This window comes from Carex rostrata, chromosome 14, assembly GCF_964058835.1.
Source record: "Carex rostrata chromosome 14, lpCarRost1.2, whole genome shotgun sequence".
Classification (NCBI taxonomy): domain Eukaryota; kingdom Viridiplantae; phylum Streptophyta; class Magnoliopsida; order Poales; family Cyperaceae; genus Carex; species Carex rostrata.
The window spans coordinates 2761546-2778659 of record NC_135931.1 but is presented as its reverse complement, the minus strand read 5'-3'; the positions used below and the strand labels follow the sequence as shown (position 1 = coordinate 2778659).

At 35.1% G+C, this 17114-nt stretch overlaps 4 protein-coding genes and 1 long non-coding RNA gene across 7 annotated transcripts in view; 2 read left to right on the top strand and 3 right to left on the bottom strand.

Annotated features, from left to right (window-relative positions):
- The window catches only part of LOC144565305 (serine carboxypeptidase-like 17), a 54117-nt gene that overhangs the window by 6458 nt on the left and 30545 nt on the right, over positions 1–17114 (bottom strand). The gene's annotated exons all lie outside the window — the stretch shown is intronic.
- LOC144565304 (serine carboxypeptidase-like 11) overlaps positions 1–17114 on the bottom strand; it is a 93492-nt gene that overhangs the window by 56141 nt on the left and 20237 nt on the right. The window lies entirely within an intron of this gene.
- LOC144565473 (histone-lysine N-methyltransferase, H3 lysine-9 specific SUVH6-like) lies at positions 5436–7367 on the top strand. Its single transcript, XM_078315238.1, has 2 exons — positions 5436–6350; positions 6381–7367. The coding sequence occupies exons 1-2, from the start codon at positions 5877–5879 to the stop codon at positions 7365–7367; spliced, it is 1461 nt and encodes a 486-aa protein (XP_078171364.1). The 5' UTR covers positions 5436–5876.
- Positions 7905–10334, bottom strand: LOC144565569 (26S proteasome regulatory subunit 7-like). 2 transcript variants are annotated; one of them, XR_013514913.1, is made up of 6 exons: positions 9893–10333; positions 9624–9663; positions 9087–9231; positions 8473–8535; positions 8305–8377; positions 7905–8143 (listed from the first exon to the last, which is right to left on the bottom strand). XR_013514913.1 is itself a non-coding variant. In XM_078315359.1 (5 exons), the coding sequence occupies exons 2-4, from the start codon at positions 9656–9658 to the stop codon at positions 8491–8493; spliced, it is 225 nt and encodes a 74-aa protein (XP_078171485.1). In that variant the 5' UTR covers positions 9659–9663; positions 9893–10334; the 3' UTR covers positions 7905–8377; positions 8473–8490. The 2 variants fall into 2 exon arrangements, 1 of the variants encoding a protein (XP_078171485.1); XM_078315359.1 differs by having other exon boundaries at positions 7905–8377; positions 9893–10334.
- LOC144565008 (uncharacterized) lies at positions 12194–13529 on the top strand. Its single transcript, XR_013514814.1, has 5 exons — positions 12194–12261; positions 12381–12452; positions 12544–12616; positions 12710–12772; positions 13306–13529. It is a non-coding gene; the product is annotated as an uncharacterized LOC144565008 (long non-coding RNA).

Sequence of the window (17114 nt, the reverse complement as noted above, 5' to 3'; positions counted from 1 at the left end):
TAACTAAATAAAATAATCAAAACAATGCTCTGTGCCATGACTTGCATATTTAATTCATCTATGAACTTCATAATAATTTTATACTACAAGTTGATCTATCCAAGCGGCACAGTCACTGCTCACCTCATTAATAGTTTTCAGTTTTCACACGCATATGGTGCTAAACTTGTTTTTTGAGTAAAATAAGGGTCAAGCCCCTATTGAATTCATTGATACCTGTTACAAAATTCTTGTAACTGATTTTATTCAGAGAGTTCCAGCTCAAAAGGTTTGAGCTGTGTTTTGAAAGTTAAAGGAAACATAAAAACTGGAAAACAAAAGTGAAAAATGCTAAAAAACCTAAAAATCTCAAAAAGAAATAAGATGAAAATATTGCCTATGCAATCTCCCGGTTCAGAATATTGATCTTTTATAAAATAGCTTGCCTTTCCTTGGTGTTGACCTTGTCAGGGAGGGTGGTACCGGGTCACTGTACCGGTTCGCATACCAGTAAGTGTTTCCTCTTCTTGTACTATCATGTTGCCTGCATATTGATCCGTCCCCACTCCCTGCGATGCACCTCGCGCCTTTTGTTCATAAAATTGCCAGTGCCAAGTGACTTCCTCTATCAAGTCTGCTACGGTTTTACACGAATCTAAGAAGCTTCTTGCACAGCATTCCCTCCACATAATGAATTGCATAATTATTATTCCTAATTTCTGCAGCTGCGACATGGTGCCAGATTTTACCCTATCTATCACCTCAATTGTTTGTGTAGTTGGCCACCTGTCACTTGGTCTGTATGCTCTTAAACGGCCATACAATTGTAATGTACAGTTACACTCCTCAAAGATGTGTTGGGTCGTTTCCACAGCCAATTTGCATAGTAAACAAGCACTGACTAACGTCCAACCCCGCTTTTGCAAGTTGTCGTGTGTTAAAATGTTGTTCCTAGCTGCCAGCCACGCAAGAGCTTCATCCTAGGTGGCGCCTTAATCTGCCATAACTTTGATACTGAGGATGTAATTGTTGGTCCCCCCTTGATTGCCTTATATGCGTTTTTGATCGTGAATTCATCTTTTGCGTGCTGTCTCCGTGAAATTGTGTCATTTTTCCCATGTTGTAGTCGTATCACCCCTAAGGAAATGCATAGTTGTTGAAGCTCTTCTTGTGCAGTTGTTGATTAGTTTGGACGAAACAGGAGTTGACTAGTTTAGCACCATATGCAAATCATTATAGCTCCAACATTGGCGAGTAAAAAAAAAAAGACAAAAAGAAACGAAGAAAATTAGAAGAAAAATCTGAATAATACTAAAGAGAAAAGAACTAGAATTGTTCCTCAAATCATTGGCAACTCCACTACCCTCATCTAAATCTTATTTTGGTTTGAGCATTTCATCAAACACCTTCAATGCATTAATCTATTTAATATAATCAACTCAAAAATTCATGTTTTTCAAGTGCATGTTTTACAAATTCGAATTTAAGGATCAAAGGATATTACCTACAGTATTTGATACAGATTCTTTGGTGATTTCGTTTCAAATCTAACCTTCAGAATGGGATTGTGCCTGTGAGCAATACACAAAAATGAATAGAAGAAGCTTGAAGGAAAGAACCAAATTGAAGGAGAAAGGAGAGCAAGTTCTCATAACCTTCCATCTAAGTGTGGGAGAAAAGGCAGAATCCAAAAAATTAGAAACTACGGGAAATTAGAAATCAGAAATCAGCGAGAGAAAAATGTAATCTCATTTGAAACGGGATTTTACGCGGTTTTCTTGAGCAATTTTTTAATAAAGACCGGCCGGTTATATCGGTTTTAACCGATCCAATAACTTAAGCGATAACTTAACAGAACCAAACCGGATAGGTGACTGGTTTCGATTTTTTCCGATCCAACTGACCGGTCCGGTCCGGTTCTGATAACACTGGTTGTAAATAGCATATTATACAAAATAGTACCAGTAGGATCATGTCCTATTATACAAAATAGTTCTATTTTCAAAATAGCCTATTATACAACATCTAATTAATCAGCTAATGCATAATAGTCCGCATATATTAGTCCTATTATGCATACAATGATACAAATTATATATGAATTCTTATTTTAAAATCCGCATATATTAGTCCGCATAAAAATCCGTATATGCGGTATACGGTGCCCTTTCGCATACCTTCCGCATACCGCATTTTACAACACTAGGTGAGCATAACACACTCTAGCTTTACTCCTTAACTTTATCATGATAATTGTTGTTGAAACCACGAGTAGGGGTAATGGTTCGGTTTATTTGGTTTTAAATCGAACCGAAAAAATTCGGTTTAAATGGTTCGGTCTTTCGGTTTAAATGGATCAGTTCGGTTCATTTTTCATTTAGTTTGGTTTATTTTATTTGGTTCAGTTTATAAAATTTTAAAATCGGTTGAATTTTAAGGGTACGTTTGGATCGTGCAAGGAATAGCTCAAGAATAGCGATTTTTGGGTTAGTGATTGAGAATAGTGCTAACCCAAGAGATTCAAGAATAGCACTAACTTTGGCTATTCCGGATTTGTAGAAATGTTGTTTGGATTGTATGTTAGGAATAGCAAAGGCCAGCGGGTGCTAAATCGCTATTCTTGCGGGTGCTAAATCGCTAACCCAACGTTTTCACGGAATAGCGGAATAGAGCTAATCCGGAGCTATTCTTAATCTTCGTTTCACGTTTGGATGACCCTCTTCTAAGAATAGCTCCGCTATTCTGAGAATAGCTCCGCTATTCTGAGAATAGCTCTATTCTTTGAGCATCCAAACGTAATGAATTGTGAATAGTCTGACTCGAACCCTCAGTTGGATTCATTTCAACCCATCTGACAGACGGACACCCCTTTCTTTCACCCTTCTCCCTTCTTTGAACCTAAACCTAGTGTCTCCTCTTGCTATGGTCCTCCCTTCTTCGCTCATTTCCACAAAGTCATTCTCAGCTGGGAATACCTCCTCTTATCCGATTCCTACTGAAAAGTTGATCTCCAGGTTCGTCTTTCTCCGATTCCACAAGGTATTTCCTTTTTCTTGTGTTTTGAAACTAGCTAGTTCAATTTTATAATTTTCCTTTAGCGAAGCTGGAGCTGGTGGGTGGAAACTGGAAAGTGAACTTCTAAAAGCAATTTTTTTTTCTTGGTGAAAATTTGAGAAATTCCTTATGTACTTAATCTGATTCGGATTTGGTGTTGCATTTCTTGTTTAAGTGATTCAATGAGGAGTTGTTCAATTTTCTTTTTGTTTTTTCTTGGATTTCTTGTTTGTGTGCTTTGAATTGCCATCAAATGTTCAAAATTTTCTAATTACAAAGTTTTTGGTTGGCTTTATTTTGGTTGAACCGAATAAATCGAAATTTAATTCGGTTTGTTCAGTTCGGTTCGGTTCTTATTTTGGAAGCCAAAAAAGGTTTGGTTTGACTATTTTAGTTCGGTTTCAATCGAACCGATCGTTTGAACATCCCTAACCATGAGTAGTTAATTGAAATTCTTGTAAATTGATTTTGTGAAGTGATGATTTTTAGAAGAGGGTTCTAATGCCTCCATTTTTTTGTGCCTAATCATGCCTCCATTTTTAAAACCATAATAGCTTAAATGTCAAAATAAAACTATTAGATGTCATTTTCTCTATGCACACGTAAAAGATCACGACATTTCGATTTTGTTTTGATTAGTATTAAGAGCTTGCAAAAATACACTAATGTGGACAAATTTATGATGTTGATTTTTCAACTTATTGATATATATAAAGTTGGCTAATATCAAAACGTTTGTTCCGGAGCCATAGTGCAACCAATTGGTTTTCCAATTTTCAAAGTTCAAATGGTCGATCCAAACCGCTAGATGTGATCTCTATATTAAAATGTGCTTGGAGACCAAAATTTTCATTTTTTTAGAATTTTTTTACTATTTATTCAGTTTTAAGATCACTGATTTTAATAAAAAGTGATTTTTTTTAATCATTAAAAACAATAATTTTAAAACTGTATAAATAAATAGTAAAATACTTCTAAAAAATATAAAATTTGGTCTCCAAGTACATTTTAATATAGATTGAATGTTGAACAGTTTGGATTGACTATTTGAACTTTGAAAATATAAAAACCGAAGCGTTTATTCCACGACCTAGGAACAAACGTTTTAATATTAGGAGAGAGAGAGGGGGGTGCTATGGTGAGTTGCGAAATAAAAATCTTGTTTTACTTCCCGATCATATCTCCATTTTCAAAATTCAAACAATTGATCCGAATTGCTCAACGTAATATCCACATCAAAATGTGCTTAAAGACCAAAATTTACATTTTTTTTGGATTTTTAACAATTTTTTTAGATGGGGTAGAAAATTCTAAACAAATAGTAACAAATTTTTCAAAAAATGTAAAATTTGGTCTCCTAGCACATCTCAATATGTAAATCATGTTGAACGGTTCAGATCAACTTTTTGAACTTCAAAAGTAAAAAATATGAGTGCGAAGCAAAACAAGGCTCTTATTTCGCAACTCAACATAACGCAATTCTATATATGTATATATATAAAACCAAAATTGAAAAGTGATAATTTTTTATGTGAATATTAGAGAAAATAATATATATTACATCAAATAGTTTTATTTGGGCATATAAATTATAGAACTTTTGTTATTAGAAATTTAAAAAATAGAGGCATTTGAACCCTCTTCTTTTTAGAAATGATAATTTTTTATTAAAGGCATGGTGTGAGGATGGCCATAGCTATTTTTGGGTGTGTTCTTATGATTTTGGTTAGAACATGGAAATTTGGTGATTTAATTTTACTCCACCTATGGAGGTTCTTTAACTCTGCTCCACCTTAAAGCACCTCCGTTGGCGCATTAAAGTGTCTTGAAGCACCTAAATCATTACTACTTTACTTGCCAAACACCTCATATAGTCATATATATAGTTGTATGGTATGGTCTTAGATTTTAATTATGAAATGAATATTCTTATATGGACTAATAACTACTAAGATGTACTTATCTGTAAATAAAAAAATGTTGGATTTATTAAATGGTACGTCCGTTATGGGAAACTCAAATCCAATATCCGACCCGTTATGAATTGATGCCAATCCTTTATGAAGAGGTGCATTGGTTTTATATAAACCATCAATATATCTCTCTCTCAATTAATCAGTACAAAAACGTATGAATAGTGACTCCCAAAATAGAGAGAAAAGATAGAGAGCACCAAGGAGCACTCTGTTAATACTTGAAGGTCTTAGGTCGTGGAAAACACAGAGCTTCCGGCTTTGGCTTGTGATTCCTTGCAGAACCAGTGATACTGCTACGCTTGCAAGATCCGCTTCCGCACGAAGATTAACAGAGTAATTTGTAAGTTCTATCCGTTAATTAACAAAAAATTACAAAATTCATAAAATGTAAATATATTCTTTGATCAAAATACTAACAATAATAATTGAAATTAACAGATAATTCAGTCAGGAGTGAAGGTCAATTGTCACTATCAGAAAGTTGGAGGAGTTTCAATCAATCACCATGGTCGAAACTTTGAAAATTTCCAAGAAAAGTTCAGAAAAAGAAGTGTTTTGTAAAAAGCGAAAGGTTTTGGCACCTTGGAGGTTTCAAGAGGGATATGAGCGGTGGCCAAACCGAAACTGTGCTCAAAAATTGGGAAATGGGAGGAAAAGTCAACGAAACCCCAAGTGTCTGAATAAGATGGACATGGTTCAAATAATACGATTAATTTTGAGTGTCTGAATAAGAAAATCAACAACATAGAGGGTTTAGAACCAAACTATGTCAATCAAGGTTTAGATGGAAAAGTTCAACTTGAGGAAAATTCGAATAGTGCAAAGAATTCTGGATATTCGATTGGGAATTCAACGAAACCCCAAGTTATGTCCAAATTATACAAGGCTGTGGTTACTTGGAGATTTCAACCGGGCTTCAAACGACATTTTTCAGAAGAGCACAAATTGAGCCTGCAAAGGAAACACCACTATAGTGTTCAAATTTCAGCCTCTTCTGAATTGGCTGCCAATCCAGGGTTAGGTTTACATGAATTCCGGAGCATTTATCGGGAGCTTTTAGTGGAAGAGAAAACACCACATGTTTCGGGTTCAGGTATTGCCTGTGGTAGACGTGATTGGGTGGCTTTCAGAAAATACAAGGAGAGTAATTCTTATGATGAGACGAAAAAATTTATTGGTGAAGTTCCAGGGACACGAATTGGGGATGTTTTTCATTTACGTATTGAGCTTTGTGTGGTGGGTCTCCATCGTCAGTACCAGTCAAGTGTTGACTTCATCAAAAGAGAAGAAGGGAACCTCGCTATTAGTGTCGTTTCCTATGGTAATATGGGTGAACTGAAGAAATAAAATAAAATTGACATTGTAGAATTTTCTGGTTCTTCTGTGGAGGCCTCCAATGTGACACTTGTCAGAAGCTTGGAGACGAAAACCCTGATACGGTTTATTTACGGCTTTACCCGATGCCTAACCGCTGCTGAGATACTCAAGGTTAAAGCCAAGAGGTTAAATACATACATCTATTGTGGCTTGTACACTATTGAGAAGTACTGGAGAAAGAGGTCTGATGATGGGACCCACTATTTCTATGTTTTCAGGCTACGGCGTGTGACCGGGCAAGAAGACTTGAATATCGGAGAAATTTTGGAATCAAGAAAATCAGAGTCATTCTTGTTTCCTGGTATGTACATGGAGGATCTATCCTTTGGGAAGGAGAAGGTGCCGGTTTCAGTGGTAAATTTCATAGATAGTGAAAAGCCGCCATTTTTCAAATACATAACGGGCTTGCGGACCCGGGTCCTGCAGGATCCGACTCCTCCTGATGGGTGCGGGTGCACAGACGGCTGCTCTGACTCAATGAAATGTGCTTGTGTGGTGAAATATGGGGGAGAGTTACCTTTTAACGATAAGGGTCATATTGTTGAGGCCAAGCCACTCGTTTTTGAGTGCGGGCCTGCTGCTTGTAAGTGTCCCCTGACTTGCGTCAATAGGGTCAGCCAGCATGGCATGAAATATCGGCTCCAAGCTTTTAAAACTAAAAAAATGGGATGGGGTGTCAGGGCATTGCAATATATCCCTTCTGGGAGTTTTGTGTGTGAATATGTGGCAGAACTGATCTCTGACCAGGAGGCGCAAAGGAGATCAAATGACGAATACTTATTCTCAATCGGGAATAACTATTATGATGAGAAGCTATGGGAGGGGCTGAAAACTTCCATCCCTGCCCTTCAAAAAGGTAAAGTCTCAAAAGATCTGGAAGGGGGCGAGACTTTCACTTTGGATGCATCTGAGTTCGGCAATTTTTCAAGGTTTATTAACCCACTACTAGAATTTCCAATATTAGCAACGGTAGGATTTTGATTGTAGCAACGGCGTGCCCTTGCTACAAGTCCGAAAAAAGCCATTAGCAAGCGCGGCGCTTGCAATAACTACCGTTGGTCAAAGCTCCCTTGCTAATACTCGGATTCTGATTTGTTGCAAGGGCTACGCTTGCTAATATTCTTGTCCAGGGTATCTGCAAGCGGGGCGCTTGCAAATAGCACGCTTGCTAATACATTAATTTTTGGAGCCCAACTGAGTATTAGCAAGATTATGTTTTGTGGGTCCCACTGAGTATAAGCAAGGATATATAGCGTAGGCCCCACAGAGTATTAGCAAGGGTATCATTTATGGACCCCACATATTATTTGCAAGAATGTCCCGCGTGGGTCCCACCTGACTATTTGCAAGGGTGATGAATGTGGGTCCCACCTTATTATTTGCAAGAATATCATTGATACTTTTTGCATGCTCCAATTCCATAATCCTCCCTCGTTTTACCAACCCGATACCAACCCGGTACCAACCCAATAAGCTATTACATTTCCATTGAACCAGATTTACATAAACACATTGAAATATAGAGATAACATTTAATAAGCATTAATCAACATAGTACAATTATCATACATTGTACCAAAATACCAAAAAACATTACAACAAAAGTACTAAACTGAACTTCTAAATATACCCAAAATATATCCATCACCATAATTTACAGTCAAAAAATTAGTTGCATAATTCTAAAATATGTCATTAGCGCCAATCATCAGACACAACATTTAAGCACATTCAAGATAGCTTTCGCAATCAAGTACCTAATTAAATAAACAATCAAAATATTAAATAATTAGTATTTAAGAGAACAATACTGAGGCAAAATATTTTGAAAACTTTACACATCTCATGAAATTCATTTAGATAAAATTTAGATCCTACTATACCAGCTAAATCCAGAACAGAAAAAAAATTAACGCACCAGTCCATAACCAGTAGCTTCAGTACAGAAGATAAAACCTTACCAGAAGATCTTTGGTCCTTGTAAAACATACCTGTACCAAAACAAACAAAAGTAATCATTCAAGAAACCCTTCATTTATCCAAATTAAGAAGTGTAGTATGAAATTTGTAATACAATAAAATGTACCTGGAAGTGACCAGAAAGTCATTTGTACTGCCCAAAGAGGTAACCCGTTCTCTTGGACCAAACCTAAAATATGTAATAAAGACAAATGATATCTCATTTCACAAAATAAACAAAGCAATTAAAAACCTCCAGCTTTGTTCTCAATTTCTCATTAATTAGAATTTTAACTTCCAAGAAACATAGAGCTCAGTTCAGGGGCAGAAGGCAAGGCATGGGACAGGGTAGGGAAAAAAATTTAGGATAGGGCATAATTTGTATAATATTTATAAATTAAGTATATTTGTATATAGATTTAGAGAAATATTTGACAAAATATTTTATACTATGAAGCATAACTTTATAATTACTTTTCAAATCAAGCATATGTTTACCAATTTTGTCATTATAGTTTTAGCAGTATACTTTCAAAAATAAAATATTTTTCCAGAGGGCCAAGTGCCCCCCTCTGGCTACATGTGGCTCCGCCACTTGCTCAATTCTATATATATGAAACAATTTTGTCAGCAAGGCTTTGTATATATTGGCCACTCTTTGCAGTACCAGTTAACATTACAATCCTTGGATAATCATACAAGTATTGATGGAAAGTAGGACTTTATTTGTAAAATGATTACCTCACGCTTCTTTTCAATTTGCTCCTTGTAGCCACCAATATCATTATAAGTAACATCAGGTTTCTCCTCCATAGTCATCATTGTTACACTTGGATCAATCTTTGGTGGCAATGGTATCTGGATTTTGTACTTGTTTCTGTCAACACTGAATTAAATAAAGAAAATCTATGTTACCATTTTGAAGTCACCTAAAAAAGTTTATGGCTAAGCTACAAAAAGTTAATTCAATAATGAACTAGAAAAGTAGTTAATACAGCCTTTATTCTCAATAATGTACTGACTCCTGGTATACAACCAGCAAAAAGCCTGTATTGGTTGGTCTCTAATAAATTTAATTTGAATAATGTACCATTTCTCCTTTTTGTTACTTCATAAATGATAGATCTAATCGACTCCATTGCTGGTTGTGAAATCTCCAAATTGTATTTTCTCACCAATTTACAAGTACAAAACAAGTTGGTACAGATATCTAACACAATAAAGAGTGGTACAGATATGTAATAATAAATGATTTTGTCAACTAAAGTTAGAACTTACCAGATGCCAAGAGCTGTAACATTGCTTTTCTTCATACTACCTGGATGTTATTAAACAATTGCTTTAGAAATTGAAAGGGGGAAATATACTGACACCTCCATTATCAGGACTATAATTCATCAGAACATTGCTACAGACAATTTGACATATAGGTCCACCTAATTTACATATTTGCCACATTTAAACAACAATAATGCTTGTTCCTCTGCATTAATGGCTATTTCAATTCAAACCGAGAAAAACCAAGAAAATGAAGGAGAAAAATGTACCAAATTTCACATAACCAACAAAAAAGGGTCAACCATGAATTTGCGCCAACCCTTGTGCCTTTCTCTTGTGCCTTTCTTTGGAAAATATCTAAATGCAAGCGTCGGTGTCATGGCGGAGGAAACCGAAGGTGGTGGCGACCATCTCGCTAGCGCCATCAGATTCGCCTGGATCGGAATGTGTATATCGAATATTAGGGGTGAGAGTTTTTAGGGTTCTTTGGTGGAGAGGGAATGAAAATTTTCAAGTACTTGGATAAACAAGGCAGAGGGGGTCATGTGCCGTGTGCGGCTCTTACTGAGGCTAGGGTTTACAGACCCTTGTTTCTCTCTCTCTCCCTTAGCTGGATATGAGCGCCTCATCTTAGCTCTCTATTTGTAATATACACGGTTCAGATTGACTTTAACCCTTCCAGTACATTTGTAAAACAGACACAAGATAACATGCCAACTAGTTGCGCTGCTAATCTGTGGTCGTGGTTCATTTAAGCCAATAAACACCATGTAATTGACTTTGCCGGCCCTACTAACAGTATGCCCTTATTTAATTCTGACGGATATGTTCCATGTTCATTCAAGTATTTACCTGGCTATATTTGATGATCATCACGTTACTTCTATCTGCAAGATGCATTAACCTCCAAAATAAAAAATATCAGTCGAGAATTTTTCATGAATGAATAATATGTATAGTTTACTAGATGCGAGATGTCAGATAAAATAAAAACACATTGATTAGAAACTTACTGTTTTGTAAATTTAATTAAATTGTAGACAGGTTGCATGTAAGTCTTCATATGTTTTAAAATTATTTAACAATGTGTTAATTAAAAACTTATTATTTATAAGTCAAGTTTAATTCTTTAAATAATTAAGTCATGTTTACGAGTAGGGGTGCACAAAAAATTCGAGATTCGTGATTCGATTCGAATTCGATTCGAAAAAGTTCGAAAAAAATTTGATTCGAAATTAATTCAAACCAGTTCGATTCGAAATTATTTCAATTTCGAATTCGAACCAGCCCTGGTTCGATTCGATAGATTCGCGATTTTTTTTGGGTTCGAATCTCCGCGTAACAAGGACCGTCCATTAGTTTACGATGAAGGTTATAGGTTTGTCATTGCCATCGCCCATCGCCATTCACCAGTATTCTTTCTCTCTCACTTAAACCTAAACCTAGCCGACGCGACTTTCCTCCGCCGTTGCTCCTGCGCGTTCTCCTCCGCTATGCCGGTGCTTCTTCTTCGCGTTCTCCTCTACCGTGCCAATGCTCCTCCGCCGTGCCAGTGCCTGTGCTTTGCGTTCTCCGCTGCCGTTGCTTTACTCTCTCCAGCCGTTCTCCTCCGCCGTTGCTCTCATCTCTCCTCCGCTGTGTAATATTGCTCACTTCTCTCTAATTTTTTGTACAGTTCATCTTCTTTGTTTCATGTTTTTTTTGTACAGTTCATCTTCTTTGTTTCATGTATTGTACAACACTACAACTCATATTCTTTTGAATTTGAATTTTTCTCAGGAGAAGACATATTTTCATGTGGTGTATTAGGCGTAGGAGCTGAGTCATAGCCACTCTCATGACAGTTCAGTGAAGGTGATTATACTGGGTTCTGCACAAAGTTTGGAATCGATTCCTGACATTACACCTGGCTCTCTTGTGGGGGTGTAGCTGGTGGTAAGCTGAAATAGAAAAAAGTGATTTTCATTTATTAGTGCAAATAATTAAAAAAATAAATATATATATGTCTTAGTTATTATTCCATTTAATTTGCATTAACCTTGCAAGAGGCTCGGTTAGGTCACCGAGATCAGTGACGTGGCTATCTTCCTGCACCACATTCTGGCCAGAATTGTTTGTCTGATTTGACTCGGGTCGAACTTTGGTTCAATAGAAAAATCAAGATTTTCGACCAAGAATGCCAGCAATGAAGCTGCTCAGGTATTTTTCTATTTGTCTATTTTTCAGTACAAAATATTGTCTTTGGGGCCAAAATTTCAAGTACATACTGGTACTGGTACCAGACAAAATTTCTGTTACATAGTGACACCTCTTAACATTATGACCTGATACCAACATGTACCAATTTGGTTTGGTACCAGAGCAGTACATACTGGTACCGGTACCAGACATAATTTTTCTATTTTTTCTGAAAAGTAATGATCATAGTCTCATAGAGGACCACCAAGTCCATTACTAAAAACCATTTATTTTGTATGTAGGCCAAAGTCCAAGAGTTGTGAAAGCATTTTGAGTTTTAATTACCTTGTTTTAATGATGCTTTTTTCTTATTTTCTTTTGGTCTATTCTCTAGATGAGCATTGCGAGGCAGTGGAAGGAGATTGTTGATCACAAGGAAACAATTGCTTTCTTAGTTCATGTATGTGCTTAAAAAGAACTTTATTTGTTGCAAATACATAAATAAATAACTTCAACTTTTTTTTACCAACCTGCTGAAATATTTTGATTTTAATATAGTAGTTCCTTTTCTAAATGCAGCTGTGTGTAGCATGAATTGCTGAAGAGAGATCCGAAGAAGCGGAGGCACGAGCAAAAGAGCTTGAGAAACAAGTAATATACCAATACCAAATCTGTCTTAATTAATTGTTGGTGACAGATCTGACCAAATCTGATTTTAATATAGTAGTTCCTTTTTTTTAAGTTAAGAGATTCACCCAATATAGTAAGGTGATTGGATAAGGGCAAGCTCAACTATCACATTGCACACCTTACAAGTAAGATACAATGCTTATAATATCTATTGGTCATTTATTTGAATATTGCAATAGCTTTTGCACTTATATATATATTTTTTTTAATATTTTCAGCAAGCAGCCAAAGAAGAGGAGAACCTTGAAGTGCAAATACCGATGGAAAAAACTGATTAGAGAGTAAGCTCTTTAACCTAAGATATGGTCTTTAACCTTCTTTTGTTGATCAGAAATCTGAATCTGAAACTGATCAGAAAAAAAAAAATCTGAAACTGATCAGAAATCTGAAACTGAAACTGCATCTACATCATAGTGGTGGCCTCTTACTTTTGTCCCCATTTTTTCTCTTTTACTTGTCAGCTGAAATCGAGTATTAGGGCAGCATGAGGCATCTATACTATGTATATTTTAGGGTTAGGGTTTTTGAAAGATACATTGGTTTTTGACATTTTGGGATAGGTTTTGTCAGTTTTGCATTACTTGTTACTGCTGGGGCTATAGATCTGTTCTAGGAATTAGGGTCCTATGTGCTTTTATTTTATTTTGTTTAGAGTTAGTAACTTTATCATTATAATTTATCATAGGCCTTGCTTGTTTGAATTTCCAGGAATGTTTATTTAATGCTAATTTGGGTAATATTTTTGATTTAGACTATCATTTGCACAAAATACTAATGAAGAAAATGATCATTCTGTTGGTTGTTTAATTTTCAGGTGGCAATGTGACAGCAAGCAATGTGATAGTTATGGATTGTTTAGTTGATTTAGAGACATTATTTTTATTTAGGATAATATTTGAGTTTGTAATAATTATAAAACTGTAGTGATTGTTCTATTGATATTTAGATTGTACTTGGTTTGTTTCGAAAAACATCTGTGTAAGCATTTAATCGAATTGTTGGATAGATCTAGAAAAGTAATTTTGAATTGCCTCAAGAAAAGCATATGTATAAAAATATGCAGCATAGTTTAAATCAATTTCGAATCTGCACTGAATTTCGAATCTACACTGAATTTCGAATCTGCCTCAATTTAATTGAATTTCGAATCTGCTTCCATTTCGAACTGAATTTCGAATATGCCTCAATTTTGAACCATTTATGTTCAATTTCGAATTGTTGTGTTCATTTAACCAAATTGCTCTCAATTTCGAACTAATTTCGAATCAAATCGAACTAGTTCGAATTATATCGAACCAAATTCGAATTGGTCTTTCAGGTTCGAAATCTATTTCAATTTCGAACTGGGTTTGATTCGAAATTATTTCGAATTCGAATTCGAACTAGGGCATATTCGATTTGGTTCGGTTCGTTTGCAGCCCTATTTACGAGTAATAATTATGTTAGTTTTTTTATTATATATTTAAACAATTAATATGATAAATAAGGAATAAATCTGAGATTAAATTTAATAAAATATTTCGAATTGATATACACAGATTAAACAATTAGTTAAACTAATCCAACATTATTTCTTTAAATGAAAATAATTTAAAATGATATTGATAACATTTATACCAAAATATAATGCTAGAACATTTTTATTGCATTGTTAAATAATTTTCTCAAATTAAATTGTATAGTTGTACATACATGTTGCATCAATGACTTATGTCAAACATACATAACCATATAATATCAACTCTTGTTAGGTGAATTAATGAAGGAACAACGAAAAACGTCGTCCGTTGGTCGATCGGAATCGTTCAAATCAAAGATTGTTCCACTAATTTCATTGTTGGTGAGTTTGATCTAATTTGATGTTCATTTACATATCCATCCAAGTGACGGAATATAGCGACATCGTAGGGCTATAGATACTACACATTGGATCAAAGCTTATAATTGTTGGAACTTCAAAAAATTTATATTGGTTACATTAAATGTTTTATCTTGATCATTTCAAAATAAATTTGAAATCATTTCATTACAGATCGACCGTTGATTGCTCACGTGAAAATGAACGGTCCATAAATATTGGCACATGTTGAAGGGACAAATAATGATGAAATTCTATAAATTTGATCATTGTAAGTATGATTTAGCTATTGAAACCGTAAAAAAATTATTTTTTTTCATATGATTTACAGTGCATACATTAATTAATTTTCACATATATAAATCTGAGCTGTCTGATAAAAAATGTGTTGTCATGATTATCAATGGACACCTCCATTTAATTATCATCCATCTTATATAGTATAGAGATGTCTCTATGACAATTGGGTCCCACTTGTCAGCTACTGTATAGAGATGTCTCTGGAAAGTTCGCATCTTCTCCTTTGTCTCTCTGCGTATCCTCTCTAAAAGTTTTTGGAAATCCAAACCTTCTCCCGCACAAATCACTCAATTTAATTCCCTCCTAAAATTTGCCAATTTCCCTCCTAATTTTCATCAATTAGACCCCGCTGTTTCATTTCCCTCCTAAATTTTCATCAATTGCGGCGTTGCCTTCTCTCTCTCGTTAATCGTTTTACCTCAAATATTATTTTCGTGGGAGAAAGTCGAGCGGGAGAGAAAGAAAGAAGACGATGTGCAGGACACTCGAGCGGAAGAGCTGCCAGCACTGATTTTGCTTCGATCATGACTGGAGAAGGTAATATCTTGCCTCCTCAAGAGATCTTGATGTATGAACGTTATGGCGGTGAAATACCAATGCTGATGGAGGCTCGAGAATAACTTGGCTCAAAATCAAACTCTTTGTTATAGAATTGTTGCATTTTTCATATTCACTGAATGCCTTGTGCTGCTATTAAAATATTGTTGTTTTCTTTAAAATGTTTTAGAATGAACAAGGTGTGCTGGTTTTAGCAAGGTCAAGGTTTTGGGGGTAAAATTGTAGTGTTTTAGTTTGTACTTGACATTTCAGCAATGAAAAGGGGCCTATCTAGCCTTTTTATATAAATAAAAAAAATGAGATTATTGTTGGATTTCAAATTATCACGAGTTTAATTAAGTCAGAATCCATGTCATGTACCAAGCCATGTACCTGCTGGTACCAATAATCTCATTGAAGCTTTTGTTTTACATTTGCCAACCATTTTATTTCACATTCTCATTAACTATACAACTTTAGGTAGTAAGAAAAATTTCTTTCATTCATTAAGATTTGTGGATACAGGGAAGTTTCTCTTCTATTATAAATTAACTGTATTTTAAAACTTGAATTTGTATGCATAATTTAATTTTTGCATGGTGCATGCAGATCTTAGGGGAAGAGGATAAACCTTGTGTCAATCAGTGTCATGGCAAGTTCACAACATGGTACCTAGCCAATTGTACCAGTTGATGATTTGATCAACCCAAGGGTGAAATCTCTGAATCCGTCAAACACTGGCAATTACTGATCATGCAACTGCACTTGTACTAGCTAGAGTTCTAGTAATCTGACTTGCATATGGTAAGCCTAATTTTGACACACACCCTGCCATCAGTGTGGTAGATGGCTGCTGATTTTCGCATCTTTCATGCAACTGGTAGATGGATGCTGATTTTCTAATATGGTGTTTGTTGCATATTAGATTACTATGGGGGAGAAGACAGCAACAAGTGCTAATTAAATAGTGTCAAGGCATAAATCCTTCATTGCCCAAGCAATGAATTCAACCCTTCACATGCCACATTTTCATAAACCCTTCATAAACACTTGTGTTTTTTTCATTCCAGAATCTACTGGTGACACCCCTTCACATCCAATGCTAATTAATATGGTTTTTTTTATATTAATATTTTGAATTATAAAATTGTATTATGTTGTGGATGTTAATTACAAGCAATGAATCCATCCCTTCAAATGGCATCCTTTCGTTTTTTTCATTCCAGAATCTTCACAAGCTAATTAATATAGTATTTTGGTTATTAGTATTTCGAAATATAACATTGTATTCTGTTGTGGTTATATTAATATTTCGAATTTATGTGATTGTTGTATTAATATTTATTGTGTCACAAATGGAGATATCAAATTTAGGTGTGTCTCTCTTTCTAAGGGTGTCAGAAACAATTGCAACGGTGGCCCTTGCTAATAAATTCCTCCTTTTATAATAAAATAATATAAATCAAAACTTAGAAAACATTAGCAATGGTGCCCCTTGCAAATAGTTAAGCCCTTCACAATAAACTAATATAATCTGAAACCTGAACTCAATTGCAACGGTGTCCCTTGCAAATATTCTTGACTTTAATAATAGAATAATATTAAAAAATATCGTTAAACATTTGCAACGGTGGCCCTTGCAAATAGATATGGCATTAGCAATAAAATATTATAAATAGCATCCTAAGAACTTATGCAAATAATGTCTTTCAGAATATAATAATATAAAAACCCACTCCAAATGCATTTGCAACGGCGACGCTTGCAAATAGTTTAGGCATTCACAATTAAATAATATAAACACAATTCTAAACACTATTTGCAACGGTTGCCCTTGCAACAAATGTGTGGGACCCATCTACGACTCATTTGCAAGCGCAACAAAACTGCTAATTGCAACGGGTTTTAATAAAAAAATAATATCTGGG

Excerpts from the sequence above, each read along its gene's own strand:
- LOC144565569 (XM_078315359.1), bottom strand. The coding sequence starts at position 9,658 with ATGAAGAAAAGCAATGTTACAGCTCTTGGCATCTG. Across the intron at positions 9,232-9,623 it reads GTTACAGCTCTTGGCATCTG|TGTTGACAGAAACAAGTACA; the intron begins GTAAGTTCTAAC and ends TATTTAATTCAG. Across the intron at positions 8,536-9,086 it reads AAATTGAAAAGAAGCGTGAG|GTTTGGTCCAAGAGAACGGG; the intron begins GTAATCATTTTA and ends TACATATTTTAG.
- LOC144565473 (XM_078315238.1), top strand. The coding sequence starts at position 5,877 with ATGTCCAAATTATACAAGGCTGTGGTTACTTGGAGATTTCAACCGGGC. Across the intron at positions 6,351-6,380 it reads GTAATATGGGTGAACTGAAG|TCTGGTTCTTCTGTGGAGGC; the intron begins AAATAAAATAAA and ends ATTGTAGAATTT.